The 19,434-nt window shown below is 43.2% G+C and overlaps 1 protein-coding gene across 2 annotated transcripts in view; it reads left to right on the plus strand.

Annotated features, from left to right (window-relative positions):
- The window catches only part of XPNPEP3 (X-prolyl aminopeptidase 3), a 33,912-nt gene extending 14,879 nt beyond the window's left edge, over nucleotides 1–19,033 (plus strand). For both annotated transcript variants that reach the window (XM_084879105.1, XM_084879106.1), the window contains 7 exons: nucleotides 2,106–2,308; nucleotides 6,353–6,415; nucleotides 7,427–7,540; nucleotides 8,829–8,914; nucleotides 11,728–11,908; nucleotides 13,206–13,326; nucleotides 14,795–19,033. In XM_084879105.1, coding sequence (XP_084735231.1) covers nucleotides 2,106–2,308; nucleotides 6,353–6,415; nucleotides 7,427–7,540; nucleotides 8,829–8,914; nucleotides 11,728–11,908; nucleotides 13,206–13,326; nucleotides 14,795–14,961 — 935 coding nt within the window. In that variant the 3' untranslated portion in view covers nucleotides 14,962–19,033. The remainder of the gene's footprint in view (nucleotides 1–2,105; nucleotides 2,309–6,352; nucleotides 6,416–7,426; nucleotides 7,541–8,828; nucleotides 8,915–11,727; nucleotides 11,909–13,205; nucleotides 13,327–14,794) is intronic.
- Nucleotides 19,034–19,434: the final 401 nt, after the last annotated feature.

Here is a 19,434-nt window from a genome sequence, read left to right on the forward strand (position 1 = left end):
GACTAAATCAGAACTACATTTTAACAAGATTCTTAGGTAATTTACATACACAATTTATACTTCTCAAAATAGTCACTTTCTCTACATTAATTCTGGTGAAATTATTGTATGATCACTCAGAATATTTTGGGATTCCGTTTCTGGAACTTTGCAGAACCTCCATAACAATATAAACTATCCTTAGAGATTCTTGTAAATCTATAGTTCTGGAAGCATTTTTAAAGTATCCAAAGTCACTTAGAGCCAAATGTGTTAAATAAGATAGATGATCATGTTGGAAAATACTGGTTTTAGACAAAATAATGCAAGATTGTGAAAAAAAAATTTTTTAATTTTTTTTTTTTAAGAGATAGAAACATCGATGTGAGAGTGAAACATCAATCAGCTGCCTCCTGCATACCCCTACTGGAGATCAGGTTCGCAAGAGCCCTGACCAGAAATTGAACTGGCGACCTTTCAGTGCATGGGATGGTGCTCAGCCAACTAAGCCACACTGCCAGGGCAAGGATTGTAAAATTTTAGTCTGATTTTTCTTTTTTTCTTTTTTTTAAAATATATTTTATTGATTTTTCACAGAGAGGAAGAGAGAGGGATAGAGAGTTAGAAACATCGATGAGAGAGAATCATCGATCAGCTGCCTCTTGCACACCCCCTACTGGGGATGTGCCCGCAACCAAGGTACATGCCCTTGACCGGAATCGAACCCGGGACCTTTTAGTCCACAGGCCGACGCTCTATCCAATGAGCCAAACCGGACCCGGCTGATTTTTCTTTTTTATAAACCATTTCTGAAGTCAGTTTGTAAAACAGAATTCCAAAATAGTTTCCAACAGTCATGGAATTTACGGATTTGTTTCCTACAAAGATCCCTTGAATATGCACATTCTAATAGGTATGTTTCAATTCTTTCCATTTATAAAATATTTTCTATTTTGTAGAAATGATTACCCAACTAAGCTAGTGGAACTTTCATAATCTTCAAAGTCTTCATGAATGTGGGCATAGAATCTTTTTCTTTGTAGCTATTCTATTTCTTGAAATTACTTTGTCCCTTGCCCTGGCTCAGTTGGTTGAGCATCGTCCTGTCTACCAAAAGATTGCCGGTTTGATTCCCAGTTAGGGTACACGGTGGGCTTGATCCCCAGTAGGTGGCGTACCAGAGGTAGCCAATTCTCTCTTCTTCTCCCTCTCTCGCTAAAAATCAATTTTAAACATTTTTATTAAAACACACAAAACATACAATCCGTTAGGCATAGTTTGAGAATGCAGTTGCTCATTAGCTACTGTCAGAAAAAAAATAAAAGGAAGGTATTATAGAATTGCATACCTGAAACCTATCTATAATAATAAAAACATAATATGCTAATTAGACTGGACATCTTTTCAGACAAAGCCAGAGTGGCAGAGGCCCCCAGCTGCCACTGTGGATGGGGGCCGAGCCCCCCTGTGTGAATTTCATGCATCGGGCCTCTAATATATTAACCATGTCACCCCAATAAATTCTATTTAACAAAATAAATTTTTAAAAAGAAATGGAGACTTGGTGTAAATGGAAATCATTTTCATAATACGCCTACTTCTTTTATATCAGACAAATATAGTTAAAAGTTGAATAGTGCTAGTCTATAATGAAAATAGCAGATGGGAAAGAAAAGATTTCCTGGATAAGAGTGGATTAGCACATACTATCAACTGTAGCATTTCTGTAGGCGTGAAGAATTGCTCCTGAGAGAACTTCCTTTTACCAACCAACAGGTTGAGAACCGCTAGCAGAGTCGCCTAAGACCATCGGAAAACACAGATGTTTACATTACGATTCATAACAGCAGCAACATCACAGTTATGAAGTAGCAATGAAAATAATGTTATGGTCGGGGTCACCACAACATGAGGAGCTGGATTAAAGGGTCGCGACAGTAGAAAGGTTGCAAACCACTGCTTTGGAGCAGCATGTCAAACTTGTGGCTGCGAGTTTGACATGTTTGTGTTAGCGTTTCATACCACGTTTTATAGTTTGACTCTTGTTTAAGTCATCGTGACAGTTGGTATTTGTTGTTGTTGCTGTTAGTCTTATTTAAAATTGATTTTTGGCATCTTACTTTAAGCCGAGACAAATACCCTTTGGTATGACTGGATGAGGCCCGCTCACGCACAGCTTCACTCGGACTATATGCAGCATCTGACTGAGGTCAAAACCAAGAGCAAGAACAAGGTTCGGGCTGTCCAGCAGCTGGTACAGCGCCTACGGCTGATCAAATCTCCTGCTGAAATTGAACGAATGCAGATTGCTGGAAAGCTGACGTCACAGGTGTGATTTCCTACTGCAAAAGCATTTCAGATGAAAAATATCTAAGCTCTTAGGGTTCAGGGGGTACTTTGAGGTTGTGTACTTAATGCAGTAATTTCATGGCAGGTGAACATGCAGCTTCAATCTTGACACTGAGAGAACACGTCTGGAGACTCAGTACTTTGCAAGGCAAAGTAAATCTGCCGCCTTGTATTTTTCACCCATGATCTCAGTTGTTTCTCCTTGGAGCAACATCAATTAATTTTATTTCCTTTCCTGACAATAACAGCAATAATAGTAGCAGTTTGATGGTTAAAAAAGAATCATAGGACCCAAAAGGGCAATGCTTATAAGTCTACAATTAACACGAAAGGGTGCAGTATAGCAACAGCATTAACATAAGAATACCTGTCACATCCAGTGGCTGTCTCACAGCCAGGGACCAAAAAGCCAAGTTCAGGCTCCTGCTGTCCTGTCCGCGCTCAGTAAGAGCTGGACAGGATGCATTTTCTCTCCTGGATCAGGAACCACAGATGCCTGCATGGAACACCTGGAAACCAGGGAGCCCAAAATGGAATCTCAACTAGAGATTTTTCTGGTTTGGACCGAATTGGTAGATTCCTGCTATGTAACAACATAGCCTTTTGGAGTTCTCGTGGAAACCAAATACAAACCATTAATCTCACTGTCACCAATACTGACAAACTGATGCAAACTGCTCTGAAACTCCTCTCAACACTATTAATCGGTACGTTTCAGGCCTTAACCAGGACCCATTACATGCAGGGCCTTGAACAAAACAGCTCAAGTTAATTCCAGGCCTACTAGAATTAACTTCATAGCATTATAGCACACAAACATTTGAAGGCTATTTTTCTGAGTTCCACCTATAGTCTTCCCAAAGTTAAACATTGTTTTCCTGAACTATTCCCTCATCTGTTTCATTTTACCCCATTTGGTGACTTCCTCAGGAAGTGCTCTAGTCTGTCTAGTATACTGTCCAGTGTTGTAGCTTTGGCTAGACCAACAAAGAAAACTTACAACTAATTACGAATGTGAAAAGTCTATGTCTTTGTTTTCCGTCAAATCATTGATTTTTAAAATAAGGAAGAGAAGTAGCTAAGAATAGATTGGGATAATGTTCAGGGCTCCAAGAAATTGGTGATCAGAGATCAGATGTCTTTGCATAAGATGTAAAATCAATTACAAATTTACCTGGGAGTATTCTGATCTGCACTTCTGTCACTTGTCTATGCTGCTAGTGAAAGACTATTTTAAGTGTGCCAAAATTTAGAAGTATTAAATTCGAATATTGTCTTTAAGTATTCCCAATTCTGGTGTAGAATTATTCTGTAAGATTTTTTAATATTTGTGCAAAATAGTTTTCTTAAGAATAATGATGCTATATTTGTGTTTTCAGCCCAAATGGAAGTTTCCTATCTTTTGGGGAATAAGCCAAATATAATTTGTCTCTGTGATACGGATCAATTGGATTTTCTTGCAGTCTGATTTGGTTTACTAGGTGTACCAGTTAATGTGGATTTTGTAATAAACAAAAACATGATAATTTCAAGAGAAACATCAAAAGTGCTGTATTCAAAGTAATGTCCATCGCTAGCTACACATTTCCCCCATCTTTAGGTAATTTGTGGAAACCATCCCAATAGAACTTTTCTTGTTTTGAGGCAAAACATTCAGAGATCCAATTTTCCACTTCTTATGTTTTGAAGTGCTGCTCAGAAAGTACGTGTGCAATTGATCAGAACAAGTGGTCATCTGAAGAAGCAAGGTCTGGTGAATACAGCGGGTGGGTTAATACTTTCCAGGCAAGATCTTTAACTGGTTTTGAAGTGTGCAATGGTGCGTCATCATTAAGCAAAATTACTTTGCCGTGTCTATTGGCACATTCCAGTGGTTTCATGAATGTGCCAATAGATTGAACATTTGTTGTCAGTAGCCATCAGTATTAAAGGTTTCACCTGGTTTTAGAAGCTCATAATACACCACACCTTCCTGATCCCATCAAATGATTTGGTCTTGCAGTCGATGTTGATGGTTGACCTGGATCAACCTATGATTTTGTGCATATGGGATTCTCAAAATAAATCCACTTTTCATCGCCAGTCACAATTTGATGCAAAAAAAAATTTTTTTGTGCCTTTGAAGCAACATTTTACTGGTGACTTTTTAGTTTTCCATTTGTCTTTTGTTCAGTTGATGTGGCTCCAATTTCCCTTCCTTTAAAATCTTTCCCATGGCTTGTAAACGATCGGAAATTGCTGAGCAACATTTAATCTTCCTGCAAGTTGTTTTTGAGTTTGACATGCATCTTCATCCAATAATGCTTGCAATTGTTGGTCTCCAAACTTTTTTGGTTGACCTAGATGTTCTTTGTCTTTCACATCGCAATAATCACTTTTAAGCATATAAACCAGCGTTCAAAAGTATCTTGAGATGGATCATGTCCACCATAAGCTTCCCAAAGTATACGATAACTTTTTCTTCAAAATAAAGTAATGCACTAAAACTTGTCTCAAACGCTCTTTTTTTTTTTTTGGGCATGAAATTGGACATTTTTAAGCATAAAAGTATCTATGATGTTAACACCTTCAGCAAATTTGACATATGAAGTTTTGAAGCTTGCTATCATTACAACAAAGTAGTATACATATCAAATCGCATATATATCAACATATGTGTAACTCCATCTATTGAAAAATCCGCATTATTAACCATTATTAACTAGGTACACCTAGTACAATAAGTAAAGAGCCTTGCCATTAGAGTTAAGTAACCTTTCAAAAGAGGAGAATTGGTAGAATGTATGGGCAGAAGTAAAAGCAGGGTGAGGCAGACCTATCCAGGCCAGATCTCTCCTATGACTGAACATATATATATCCTGCCTCCTGGACATTTCTACCTGAATTTCCTGAAATTGTCTAAACTTGTGCTCTGCCAGCTCTACCAGACCTGCCTCTTCTCTTGTATTCTATTTTGTGGTTAATAATAACATCAACCCAGCTACCTTATATAGAAATATGGAAGTTTCCTACATAATTGTTCTCCCAGACCTTGTATCTAATTAACTGGTCCCCAAGTTCTCTTCTTGGGAGGCAGAGAGTGTAGTGGAAGGCAGACCTGGTTTCATACCAAGCTGTGTTATTTCGGCCTGTGCCTAGCACAGTAGGACACCTGACACTCCTTTGCTGTCTCTTTGCTTCGCTGTTGCCTGGGTCTAACTCTACCCCAGCCACGGTGATCTCTTCAAATCTGACTGCCCTTCTCGTAAAGTTCTTTGGTAGTGCCTTGTTGTTTTTGTTTGTTTGTTTGTTGTTGTTTTAAATATATTTTATTGATTTTTTACAGAGAGGAAGGGAGAGATATAGAGAGCTAGAAATGTCAATGAGAGAGAAACATAGACCAGCTGCCTCCTGCACATCCCGCACTGGGGACGTGCCCGCAGCCCAGGTACATGCCCTTGACCGGAATCGAACCTGGGACCCTTCAGTCCGAAGACCAACGCTCTACCACTGAGCCAAACTGGTCTCGGCGCCTTGCTGTTTTTAGGATTAAATTTCAACATGCTCACTCAGGGCCTTTCATGATCTGGCCTCTTCTGCCTTTCCCCTTCCAGCTTTATATCTCCTTCTCCCACAGGTGCGTGACACATACTGAACAGCCTCAAGTGTCACAGGCTCCCTCCTCTCACATCAGCTGCATGTGGACCTGCACACAGGCCCTCATGCAATCCTTCCTGCTTTTTCTCTCCACTGTCCCTTCCCCGTAAGCTGTACAGTGTCTACTCATGATGTATTCTGGTTATAAGAAGCATGGGATGAAATGCAAAGAAATTCCATTTTATATCAAAATACAAACATTTAAATAGCACCTGGTGAAGTGAGAAGTCAAGTGTTAATTGAGCGTATGGGCTACGCTGTGATAAGACAACCGTAAGTGGCAGTCATAAAGTCTGCCCTTGATCTTTATAGGAAAGAGTGTTTTGAACATTTGAGTAAGCAGAGTCGTTAAAATTAGACTTCTTTCCATCCTCCCTTCTATTTGCAGGCTTTCATAGAGACCATGTTTGCCAGCAAAGCGCCTGTGAATGAGAGCTTTCTTTATGCTAAGGTGAGCTTTAAATGTTTGGGAGACATGCGTAAAGTAATGTCATTGGTTTGCAGGTGGCATCTGGTTGGCTTTTATGGAAGAGGTCAGGAGAGGATTTGGTTCTTAAATGTGACTAGTAATTTATTAGGTGAGTCTAAAATATGTGGAGTAACAGTTAAACGAAGAAAATCCGCAGAGTGGAGCTATTGAAGAAGAAGGGATTTACAAAAATGTGAAATGAGAAGATTAGTACTGTTTAAGTCAATTTAAAGGAAGATACTGAGGTCGAGCTGTAGAGAGTAGCACGTGCCGGTCTCAAGCTCCATCCTAGGACATAATGAAATTCATAGAGTTTACCATTTGCCTAGCATATTTTTAAAAAAATATTTTATTGATTCTTTACAGAGAGGAAGAGAGAGGGATAGAGAGTTAGAAACGTCGATGAGAGAGAAACATTGATCAGCTGCCTCTTGCACCCCCCCCACTGGGGGTGTTCCCGCAACCAAGGTACATGCCCTTGACCGGAATCGAACCCGGGACCTTTCAGTCCGCAGGCTGACGCTATATCCACTGAGCCAAACCGATCTCGGCCTAGCATATTTTTATTTTTCAGAGCTTGTAGGTCAGTAGCTATTTGACAATAGTCATTTAGAGCTGTTGTTAAAAATGCAAGCCATATTCCAGTGTTTATCTAAATAAGAATCAACAAACAATAATTTTACATAACTGTTATCTTTTTGTTCTCCCTTGATCATAGGTTTTCTGTGTCCTCTCTGGACTTAATTTGAAAATCAGAAATTTAGAGTACTCACAAGAAAAGAACAGATTTAGTCACAGGATTGAATAACAGGCCTGGGTGAGACTAAAAGTGGCCTGAAATTAAGCACGAAAAGTTTTGTTGGTATGATGAATAGCTTTCAGTAGTAACTTAAATGGAGGTGTGTGCTGTTGAGGAGAGCCGGGCTGGACAGCCCTAAAGAAAGCCTTTCTTCAGTCACACTTACAGTCACACTTTGCTGTGGTTTTTTCCAGTTTGAATTTGAATGCCGAGCCCGGGGAGCAGAAATCTTAGCCTACCCACCCGTGGTTGCTGGCGGTAACCGGTCCAACACGTTGCACTATGTGAAGAACAATCAGCTCATCAAGGTACAGTGCCACCCATCGGCGCTGCTTCCTCTGGGTCCAGATGCCCTCGGACAGTGGTCGGCAAACTCATTAGTCCGCAGAGCCAAATAGCAACAGCACAACGATTGACATTTCTTTGGAGAGCCACATTTTTTAAACTTAAACTTCTTCTAACGCCACTTCTTCAAAATAGACTCTCCCAGGCCATGGTATTTTGTGGAAGAGCCACACTCAAGGGGCCAAAGAGCCGCATGTGGCTCACGAGCCGCGATTTGCCAACCACGGCCCTAGTGGGAAATTCACTAACTTTGGGGTCCCCTAATTTTCAGCTTTAACAAAATGCTTTTACAGACGTTATCTCATTTGATCCTCACGTTAACACTATGAGATAGGAGCAGTTATTAACATGCCTGTTTAGTAGGTGAGGAAAATAAACTTTTAAAAATTATGCTATTAGTAGTGCAGAGGCAAATATTCTACCTAAAGCCTCTGCTCATTTTCTTTTATAGCACTCCTCCCCTAAGGACTGGTAGCTGCAGTGGATAAGCATATGGGAGCAGACAGACTTTTTTTCTTTTTCTTATGTTTTTATTGACTAGGAGAGGAAGGGAGAGGGCGAGAGATATAGAAACATTGATGAGAGAGAAATATCAACATGGATTGGCTGCCCTCACTGGGGATTGAGCCCACAATCTGTGCTTGTGCCCTCACCCAGAATGGAACCTAGTGCATGGATCTGTGCTCAACCACTGAGCAACACTGGCCAGGCAGATTTTAAGAATGAATACTGCCAAAACCGATTTGGCTAAGTGGATAGAGCGTCGACCTGCGGACTGAAGGGTCCTAGGTTCGATTCCCGTCAAGGGCATGTACCTTGGTTTCAGGCACATCCCCAGTAGGAGTATATAAAAGCCTAAGCCACTGGCTGATATGCTGACCGTTCGGTAGCTATGATGTGCACTGACCGCCAGGGGGCAGATGCTCAGCACAGGAGCTGCTGAGCTGCCATGACTTGGCACTGCGGTTCTTAGGTAACACACCTGGAACCAGAGAGGAGGGAGCCCGATTCTGGGACCCCTCAGGGGATATGGGAGAGCCGGTTTTGGCCCAATCCCCACAGGCCAGGCCGAGGAACCCCACCTGTGCATGAATCTATGCTCCAGGCCTCTAGTGTGTGTGTGTGTGTGTGTGTGTGTGTGTGTGTGTGTGTGTGTATACATACATGAAAGGCACAAAGGGCTTGAGTTAAAAGAAGAAATAACTGACAATCCAGGGGTCACCGACTTTGACCTATTTTGCTCTTTTCCAGGATGGGGAAATGGTGCTGCTGGATGGAGGTTGTGAATCTTCTTGCTATGTGAGTGACATCACCCGTACCTGGCCTGTCAATGGCAGGTACGTCTTCTGCAGATCCCACTGCTTCTCTGGAGCGTGGTCATATTTGGAGTAAATGGCTAACGAGGTAGAAAGGTCCCCTTTAGCTCAAGTTAACTGCCTTGGCAAAGCTGCTGATTTTTTCTTTTTAATATTTTTTTACTGATTTCAGAGAGGAAGGGAGAGGGAGAGAGAGACTGAAACAACAATGATGAGAAAAAATCTTTGAACGTTGCCTCCTGTAGACCCCACCCTGGGACCAAGCCTGCAACCTGGGCATGTGCCCTGATCGGGAATTGAACCGTGACCTCCTGGTTCATAGGTTGACGCTCAAACCCTGAGCTACGCCAGCTGGGTACTCCTGATTATTTCTTTAAGACGTCGTCACAGGATCAGGCACCTAGAAACACCTAGTTAACATTCACACACATACATATATGTGCACATACATATGTATGTAGATTGGTAGGTAGATTGATTGATAATGATTGATGCATTTAAGGAATTGACTCATGCATTTGTAGGGCTGGCTGGAAACTCACGCAAAAGTTGATGTTGCAGTCTTGAGGCAGAATTCTTTCTCCAGTACACAAGGCAGTTCTGGCATTTGAATTCATTTAGTATAGGATACCTTATGGCACATGTTTCAGCCAACCAACCAAGTTAACTGTTGGCGCCTTTTTGAACCCTTGAGCTATAACATTGAATCCAGAATCTCTGCTTTGTGGATAGACACTGAGTGGCCAGATTATTATGATCTCTGAATGCATAATCTGGCTACTCAGTGTGTGTGTATATATATATATATTAGAGGCCCGATGCATGAATTTGTGCATGGGTGGGTCTGACCAGCCTGGCCAGAGTGAGGGGACATGGGCCGTTGACTGGCCTGCCTGCTGGTCGAACTCCTGGCCAAGGGGACAATTTGCATATTAGCCATTTATTATATAGAATATACACTGAGTGGCCAGATTATTATGCATTCAGAGATCATCATAATCTGGCCATTCAGTGTATATCATTAAATTCAACCTGATCCAACTTTGTGTTCCTTCCAATTATCCCACACATTACTATCCATTTCCACACACATTCTCAGATTTTTATCTATTTATGTGGGAAAAATCATGCAGTTCTCTTTGGATTATCATGCACTTCCTGTGGGTCACATTTTGTGCCTAACCTTCTGGGGCCTGCAGGAGTACAATCTAGTTAAAAGTCCAGAGGCAAGTACCAAGGCAATTACCTAAGGGGAGAACCTGTAGGTTCTCAGTCCAAACTAGATCAGTCTCAGATGGTGGCAGAGGGGCTGCTTCTGCCAGCAAAGAAGACTCGACAGAATTTAGGGTCAGTATCCCAAGCTTTCATCAGGATCGTTCAGAATTGCACAACTCAGATTTGTGCATTCCAGTGTATGTAAAATTTACGTTTAAAAAAGCTCTAAAGATATGTACTAGTACTGTGGTGTCATGGAGTATGGGTATAAACATAATGTTGATAAATTTGAACCTGGGCCAAAATCGGTTTGGCTCAGCAGTAGAGCGTCGGCCTGCAGACTGAAAGGTCCCAGGTTTGATTCCGGTTAAGGGCATGTACCTTGGTTGCGGGCACATCCCCAGTAGGGGGTGTGCAGGAGGCAGCTGATCGATGTTTCTCTCTCATTGATGTTTCTAACTATCTCTCTCTCTTCCTCTCTGTAAAAAACCATTAAAATATTAAAAAAATAATAATAATAAAAAAAAAAAAAGAAAAGGATCAAGAATGCCCTGGTCTGGCCTCTGACTGTATTCAGGGCTGGGTTCATCCTCTAGCCTCACCTCTACGTCTGCTGACTGTCTGAAGGACTGTTTCTGCCCCAGTTTGAAGGGTTATTGCTCTTCCTGTTGAGCACCTAGGGTATGATTAAGGTCCTGTCAGTGACGCTCTGTCGGTATGATTAAATATCTGCCATGCCTCATCATCATCACCTTGGAGTTTTTCTAATGAAACTGAGAAGCAACTATTAAACAAAACATAATCCCACAGCTGACCATTTTTGCTTGCTTTTTAAAAAAATTCTTAAATCCTAGCCAGCAAAGGACCAGGCCCTGGGGCGTGGAGTCTGAACCACCAGCAGCAGGGCGCGGTGGAGAAGGCAGGACGTTCTCCGTCCTGGAGTTGGCGGGCGCTCTTACACATTCTGTTTTGGGGAAGAAAGATGTTAGTTGTTTTGAAAGATTACATTGGCTCTAGATAAGGGTTGGGGTGCAGGAGGGTGTTTTAGGATAGGGGCACGGTCTGAAAAAAATATTTACTCCTTTTTTTAAAACATATTTTATTGATTTTTTTTTTTTTTTTTTTTTTTTACAGAGGAAGGGAGAGAGAGAGTTAGAAACATCGATGAGAGAGAAACATGGATCAGCTGCCTCTTGCACACCCCCCACGAGGGATGTGTCCGCAGCCAAGGTACATGCCCTTGACCGGAATCGAACCTGGGACCCTTCAGTCCGCAGGCTGATGCTCTATCCACTGAGCCAAACCGGTTTCTGCTATTTACTCCTTTTGATTGGTTGCAGGCAGCAGCCCTGAAAGTTCAGGCACATGCTGGCTGTGTGGTGGCTGGTGGTCAGCTCATAGACCCTGGGGCTGATGGAGAGCTCTAGCATTCATCCAAATATGAGCGGTCTTCGTTAGTTGGCACGAAGCTGATAACTGGTTAACTCCTCCTGCCCCTTCCTCTCACCCTCCCACTGCTGTAATTTGATTTATAACATCTCAGAATTATTTTCTTGTCACAAACTTCCTGCAACATCAGTCAGTTCCAGATTTGCGATCTTTGATTTTCCTGTCCCCAGGTTTACGGCACCTCAAGCAGAACTCTACGAAGCTGTCCTAGAGATCCAGAGAGATTGTCTGACCCTCTGCTCCCCCGGAACAAGCCTGGAAAACATCTACAGCATGATGCTGACCCTGACAGGGCAGAAGCTCAAAGAGCTGGGGTTCCTGAATAACATGAAGGAAAATAACCCCTTGAGGGTACCGCACTTCTTTTGACTCACTTCTCAAGAACACCTTGCATGCTGCTCGGTTCTTATTAAAGCGAATTAGATTTAGAAACAGTCTTTAGGATTCTTCACCTCAAAAAGGGATTTACATTGAACCGGGATTACAACAAAGGGAGTCAGTACTTATTTCTCCCAGAAGGTGGCAGCAGCACATTCTGGTTCATTGCTTACTGCGTAGTGCGGGACTGGCTCAGTCGCCAGAGGACATAAAATGAAGTCTGGTGCAGAGGGTGGAAAAGAACACAAAAAGGACGAGAGGTTAACCTTGATTCTTCTGGGGTAATTTTGAAAAGTCAGAGGTCGAAGGGCAGGGTGTTTGTTATTGCAATGCCACTGTTGAGACTTGAACAGTATCCTCAGGGGCATGTCTTTAGTGAATTTCATCCGCATCCAAATGTAATGGTATTCAGTAAAACTAAAGCCTCGGCTTTTTTTTTTTTTTTTTTTTTTTTTTAAATATATTTTATTGATTTTTTTACAGAGAGGAAGGGAGAGAGATAGAGAGCTAGAAACGTCGATTAGAGAGAAACATCAACCAGCTGCCTCTTGCACGCCCCCTACCGGGGATGTGTCCACAACCAAGGAACATGCCCTTGACCAGAATCAAACCCGGACCTTTCAGTCGCAGACCAACACTCTACCACTGAGCCAAACCGGTTTCAGCAAGCCTCGGCTTTAAGTTTAAATGCCGGGTGGTCAAGCCAAACAGACTATTAAAGCATCTCCCATCTCCAAGGTTAGGCTATCAGGGCTTCTTTTATCATTAGGAAAGAAGCTATAAATTCCTCCTGCTCAGGCCAGCAAATCTCTAATTAATGGATAGAAACATCCAGGCCAGGAAATGCCTAGTAATTGCAGTGTTATTGATGTTTCAGCTGCTCCACAAGTTGCTGTGAGATGTTGGGGTCTCCAGAGTAGACTTCCTGAGAGGGACGTGTGAATGTTGAAAAGAGAACTATTCTAGCATAATCAACCTCCTTCTTCAAGAAAAGAGATTTTCATTAGGCACAGTCATTCCTGGGCTTACCCAAGTCGGCATGCGTGTAGTATATTAAATACTGAGAATGGAAATGTGGATTAGTTATGATGCAGCGGCAGAATTTCATCCGAGAGGTGGCAGGGGTCAGGTCTCTCAGTCAGTGGCCTAGGGACAGGTTAAACAGTGGCAGGAGCATGGGGAGCTGGTAACACCTGCCTCACTGACTTACATGCTGACTTCCCCTCAGGGACCATTGCTCTAACAATGCTGTGCCAATCCCCTTTTCCAGGCTGCTCGAAAATACTGCCCGCACCACGTGGGCCACTACCTGGGGATGGACGTCCATGACACTCCGGACATGCCCCGCTCCCTCCCTCTGCAGCCCGGCATGGTGATCACAGTGGAGCCAGGTAAGGGGACGGAGCATGAGCAGCTCTAACCCCTCGGGACACATAATAGTGTCAGGTGGGAAGGCAAACACCAAGATTGCTATGGCAGGAGTCTGTTTTTGTAATGAAAACAGATCTCATTCTTAGATGTCAAGTGTAAGTAATTCTAGCTGGGACACGTCTTTCATACCACCCTTTGAATCCAGGTAAACGTTACTCTCTGGCCTCATACCACTTAGTCCAGTCTAATCAGTACGTGGGTGCCTCCTTAGACTTTGACTACAAATTCTTTTCTTTTTATCACAGACGAGAAGGTGAATCTGTCTGACTTCATGATTAGAGAGGGTATCTTGGGCTCTTAGAATTTTCCAAATGTTTATTAAAGTCTTTTTATTTTATTTTATTTTTTTACTTTATATTTATGGCTTATTGAGAGGGCTTATTTGAGTATTTCTACAGCTTCTGATTGTTCAGGCTAATCTAAATAAGTGATATTTAAATACGTTTTCAAATATCTTATGTCTTTATTTTAACAAAGTTCCCTTTTTCCAGGGGACTATTAGGGACTATTAGGCAAAGAAAGAATACACTTATATAATCTACTGGTTCCCAGCATGTGCCGACATACTCACAGTTTAAGTAACTTTAATGGTCTGCTTGAGCCACTAGAATATGACAGAATCATGATCAGCATTACCATATGGAGCCTGTAGTCTACTATCCTATATAATAATAGGGTAATATATAAATAGACCAAATGGCAGAACAACCAATCAAAGTATAATATGCTAATGATATGCTAAGGCTGCTCAGCCATTCGCTATGATATGCACTGACCACCAAGGGGCAGACAGTTGACTGGTTGACCAGTCACTATGGTGTGCACTAACCACCAGGGAGCAGATGCTCTGATGGGTAGGTTAGCTTGCTACTGGGTTCCAGCCGATCGGGACTAAGTGAGATGGTCCAGACACGCTCTGGAGTCCCTCCCCGGCCCCATCTTGCACCAGTGGGGTCCCTCAGCCTGGCCTGCTTCCTCTCACAATCCAGGACCCCAGAGAGCCGGTTTCAGCCCGATCCCGCAGGCCACTCCCCATGGGAGGATGCCAGGCGCAGGGCTCAGGGCTGGCACGGGACTAATTGGTCACCAGCCCGTGGTAGGCAGTGGGGCCGGGATAGTGGGAGCTGCAGGTGGCATTGGACTGTGGGTTTCAGCCTGAGCCTTGCAGCCACCCAGAGGGACCCCGCCCGTGCATTGGGCCTCCAGTACAAAATAACCATAATAGTTATAATAATGATAGTCAACATTTATTGACCATTATACTAGACACTTTCATCTGTATTATCTCATGTAATCTCCAGCCTCTAGGTGGATACTGTTAAGATCCTAGCTTTATAGATGGACTGTAACAGAGAGGTTAACTTACCTGCCCCAAATCACCCAGTTACTGCCATGTATGAACAGCACATTCTTTTTCCCGCTCCTCAGGCATCTATATCCCAGAGGATGACAGGGATGCCCCAGAGAAGTTCCGTGGTCTTGGTGTGCGGATCGAGGATGACGTAGTGGTGACGCAGGACTCACCGCTCATCCTTTCCGCAGATTGTCCCAAAGAGATCAGCGACATCGAGCAGATCTGCAGCAGGGCCTCTTGACCCTCATTGCAGCCCACGTGCGCCTCAAGTTCAAGGGTGTGCCCGGGCACCTGTGCACCTGCGCTTTCTGAGTGCTGTCTGTGGGGGGGTGTTAAGTGTGTGTTTCACTTGGGAGTGTGGGGCCTGTGTGAATGTATGTGATTGTGTGTGTGGTCTTTTCTTTGTTTTAAGTAACTAGAAACCTAGAAAACTGAATTTTTGGACTGTATGTTACTGCAACTTTAAGTTACATTATTTCATAGAATTAATGGCCCAGGCGAGTTTAACTTTTAAACAGAAAGGTAGATCTTGGTTACATGTGTTCATGCATTCCAGTTAACACACATAAATGTACAGAACTCTCTCCTTTCCGGGTCTTTTCCTTGCAGTGCTTTTGCTCAGATCCAGTTAACATCATAAGATACCTGTGTGATGCTCATATTACACTAAAAACCAGTGATTGTGTGAGGCAGCCCGTGTAAGCCTTCCATGCTGGTGCCGACCTATTCCAGAGCCTGCACGACTACGGAGCCTCGTGGGCACTGGGGCCCCGCAGTCCCGCCCTTCAGCAACAGTGTATCAGACAAAAGAGCTCTGAGCCTTTCTTGCTACTTGGTTGCCTAGGGCCTGGAAAGTATTGAGATTCTTGATAAGGAAGGGCATGGAAGAGAAAGAAAAGTATATGTGCCTCTGCTACAGATCCAGCCCTCCATCCATCTGTTCTCAGTCTAAAGACAATCCTGTCCTCCACACCCACGCTTCCTGTGGAGACTCTCAGTGCACTGCTCCTCACAGCACATCCTTGAAGCTGCTGCCCTGGCCAAGGGCAGACCCCCTACTTCCCCGGTTAAAACGGGCACCCAGTTTGCAGAGAGCTCCCTTGTTATCGGTCTGATTTCTTCTAGTGCTAACAAAAACGAACGCGCCTGTGCCACCAAGTGCCTGGAAACGGCCCAGGTCCTTTTCTTCCTCTGATGTTAGCACTGGGAGCGTCCTGTGTCTCTCAGCCCCGCCCTGGACACGATTGTGCAGGGACTCGTTGTACAAGTTTGCAAAGTGAACGGCTAGATGATTGCCGATGGCTTACTTGGGACCTTCTGTCAAAAAGGGGAGCTTTTAAGAACTAGTCTGTCCCCCTCTTAAAGTTGGGTATGAGCCCAAGACGTATAAAACATGCTGATTGTTGAAGTATAAATTTGAGGTTTTTAAGAAAATGTTTGTATTAGCAAAGCACAGGCTCAGGGATTACCACTCCCTGCGGTGATCCAGGCTTGCCTGTCTTATGCCACGGTGCAGAGCTAAAGCAGGCAGAGAGAGGCTTCATCCGGAGACAAAGATAACATAAACCGAAGTGATGGAGACCGTGTCCTGACAGCGGCATCCTCAGTGCTTGCTTTGCTCACCGTGTCTCAGCAGCTGCGGGAAGGGATGCTGCACAGCTGGAGTCGTCATCCGTGCCTGCCCTCCCGCCAGCCTCTCAGTCCTGTGCTCCTTTCCCAAAGGAAGTGGACTTCGAGTGAATCCACAGCGTGGCCTCTGTGGCCCTCACGGCCCTTGGGTTGTTTTTTTGTTTGTTTGTTTATTTACCATCTTGAAAGGTCTTTTTATTCCTATAAGTCCTTTTCTGTGGTCTTCACCGTTTTAGCTAACCACTGAGGCAGCTGTTATGTGCAGCAGCGTACTTGGACATGAAACAGTCCTTCCAGTTAAATTCCAGGGAAACTGCAGGTGTTGTGAGTAGTTAGAACGGCTGTTGTGGAGTCCCTGATCCAAGAGTATTGTCCTTTGAGTCCCAGTTTAACCACCGCAGCTAGACATTTGATTCGGGGTATCGGAACCATCACGCGATGACATAGTGAACATCTCAGAGCAGTGTCTTACGGGCTGTCAGACAGGCCCAGGATCTGTGCGCAGATAACCGTGCACAGTGCAGGGACTGCATCCATTCTTCGCCACACCACAGACACACCCCACATTTCCCTTCATGAAGCATAATAAATACTTAATATATATACCAGGCTCTCTCCTACAATGAAAACCTTAATTTTAAAAAATCTTTCAGTCCTAGCCAGTTTGGGTCAGTGGATAGAGCATCGACCTGCGGACCGAAGGGTCCCAGGTTCAATTCCTGTCAAGGGCACATGCCAGGTTGCGGGCTTGATCCCCAATAAGGGGTGTGCAGGAGGCAGCCAATCAGTGATTCTCTCTCATCGATGTTTCTATCTATCTCTCCCTTCCTCTCTGAAATCAATAAAAATATAACAAAACAAAAAATCTTTCAAATGTTCCACTGGGATTGTTCTCCCTGAACTGAATAGATGAGATTGGATCCTTAACAATACCATCTAAATGAAGGAAGCATATCTAGTTCTCTCTGCCTCATACTTTGTTGTTTTTTATTAATCCTCACCTCGGTTCTTAGAGTGGGAGAGAAGGGGGAGAGAGAGAGAAAGAGAAACACTGATGTGAGAGAGACACAATGATCAGTTGTCTCTTGCACACGCCTTGACCTGGACTGGCCGGGTCCTGGTCTGCAACCTAGGTACATGCCCTTAACTGGGAATTGAACCCAGACCAACACTCCAGCCCTGAGCCAAACCTGCCAGAGCTGTCGCATACTTTTATGTGTTTGCTTCAGGAATTACTATTTCCCCCCATAATCAGGAAGTAGACTATGGAGTAAGAATTCACCCTATCCATAGTCATAACATCCAAGTTAGGAAGCTACTTCTGATGGTGACTCCAAATTCTTGGTGTGGGTCTTCTTTCAAAACATAATTTTCTTACTGATTTTTATAAGGTTGGAAAGAGAAAACTCCTAACAGACATTATATCTTAATTGAGATTAAGATCCATGAAACAGCCCTGCTGGTTGGTGGCTCAGTTAGTTGGAATGTCATCCCATACATAAAAAAAATAGGATTGCAGCCGAAACCGGTTTGGCTCAGTGGTAGAGTGTCAGTCTGCGGACTGAAAGGTCCTGGGTTCGATTCCGGTAGGGGATGTGCAAGAGGCAGCTGGTCGATGTTTCTCTCTCATCAACGTTTCTAGCTCTCTATCCCTCTCTCCTCTCTGTAAAAAATCAATAAAATATATATTTTTTAAAATAGTGTTGCAGTTCCATTCTCAGTCAAGGCACATACCTAGGTTGCAAGTTGATCCCCAATCAGGGCATGTACAGGAGGCAACTGGTCTATGTTTCTCTCCTTCTCAAATCAATAAAAACATCTTGGGTGAAAAAGTCCATGAAACAAATTCTCAGATAAAGACATCATAACTAATTAAATAGAAATATTGAGTTAACAATTTTTTAAAATTTATGTAACCAATGCCCTCTTAAGCTTTCTTAGTAAATTACAAATATGGCGCATGAGATCTCTCCCTCTCCCGTACCCGTGCCAGAGGTCACAAGCAGAGTGACCGCCCCCTCGGCCCGTGTATGACCTCAGTCCTTTGTAGCACAGTTTCCAACAGTTGCTACCAATAAAGCCATCGGAGTAAGACCCTCTGCCACCCCCCCACCACTGGCATATAATAGATGATGGTGTGACGTGTGTGTGTGTGTGTGTATTGGAAACTGAATGACAATGTGACTGTGTGTATGTATTGGCCCAGAATTGTGCATGGACGAGGTTTTATGGTTTGGTTAATTTTTTAAATTTAAGTTGTTAGGGTTAAGTGTTAAGCCTGGGCAAATATACTTCAAGGTAGAGTGTTTTATGCCCTTAATAAAACGAGGAAGTGAATACCTCATGAAACCCTATCATTACAGCAGAATTCCATTGTCACAAAGCTTCTGGGTTCTGGCTGCTCTTCTGACCTCGGCCTCTGTCACAGAGGAGCTTGGGGGATGTTTGGATCAGGGGTCCCCATGAACTCAAGGCCTCTTGGGGTGTGCTCATGAAGATCTAAGAGAACTGTAGTCTGTGAGCATTTCTTAATGCTTTGTATGACTTTTGTGCAATTATATAAATTCAACTTGGATAAAACGCTGTTACTTTTAAGGCCCTTTACATTGAAAATAGTTATCGCATTCCCCATCAAGGGGAAAGTATTTGTTATTGCCATTTTAAAAATAAATCATAAAACTGTACGGCACATGTGTGTTACTTTCAAATCTAGAGTTTACTGCTTTAACTTTGAGGATATTTTTACTTACAAAGTATTTTGTTTTACAGAGTGTTCATTAACTGCTGTCACAAAATCATGATAGCGCCTGGCCGGTATGGCTCAGTGGTTGAGCATCAACCTATGAACCAGGAGGTCACGGTTTGATTCCCAGTCAGGGCACATGCCCGGGTTGTGGGCTCCATTTCCAGAGTGGGGCATGCAGGAGACAGCCGATGAATGATTCATCCTTGATTTTTTTCTCTTTCTCCCTCTCCCTATCTCTCTGAAATCAATAAAAATATTTTAAAAAATCATTACAAAACAGTGAGGATCACGATGTCATAACAGTTACAGGGATGACACGAAGGAGGAAGCATGGGCTGC

Source organism: Pipistrellus hanaki (assembly GCF_964339955.1).
Source record: "Pipistrellus hanaki genome assembly, chromosome: 3".
Classification (NCBI taxonomy): Eukaryota; Metazoa; Chordata; class Mammalia; order Chiroptera; family Vespertilionidae; genus Pipistrellus; species Pipistrellus hanaki.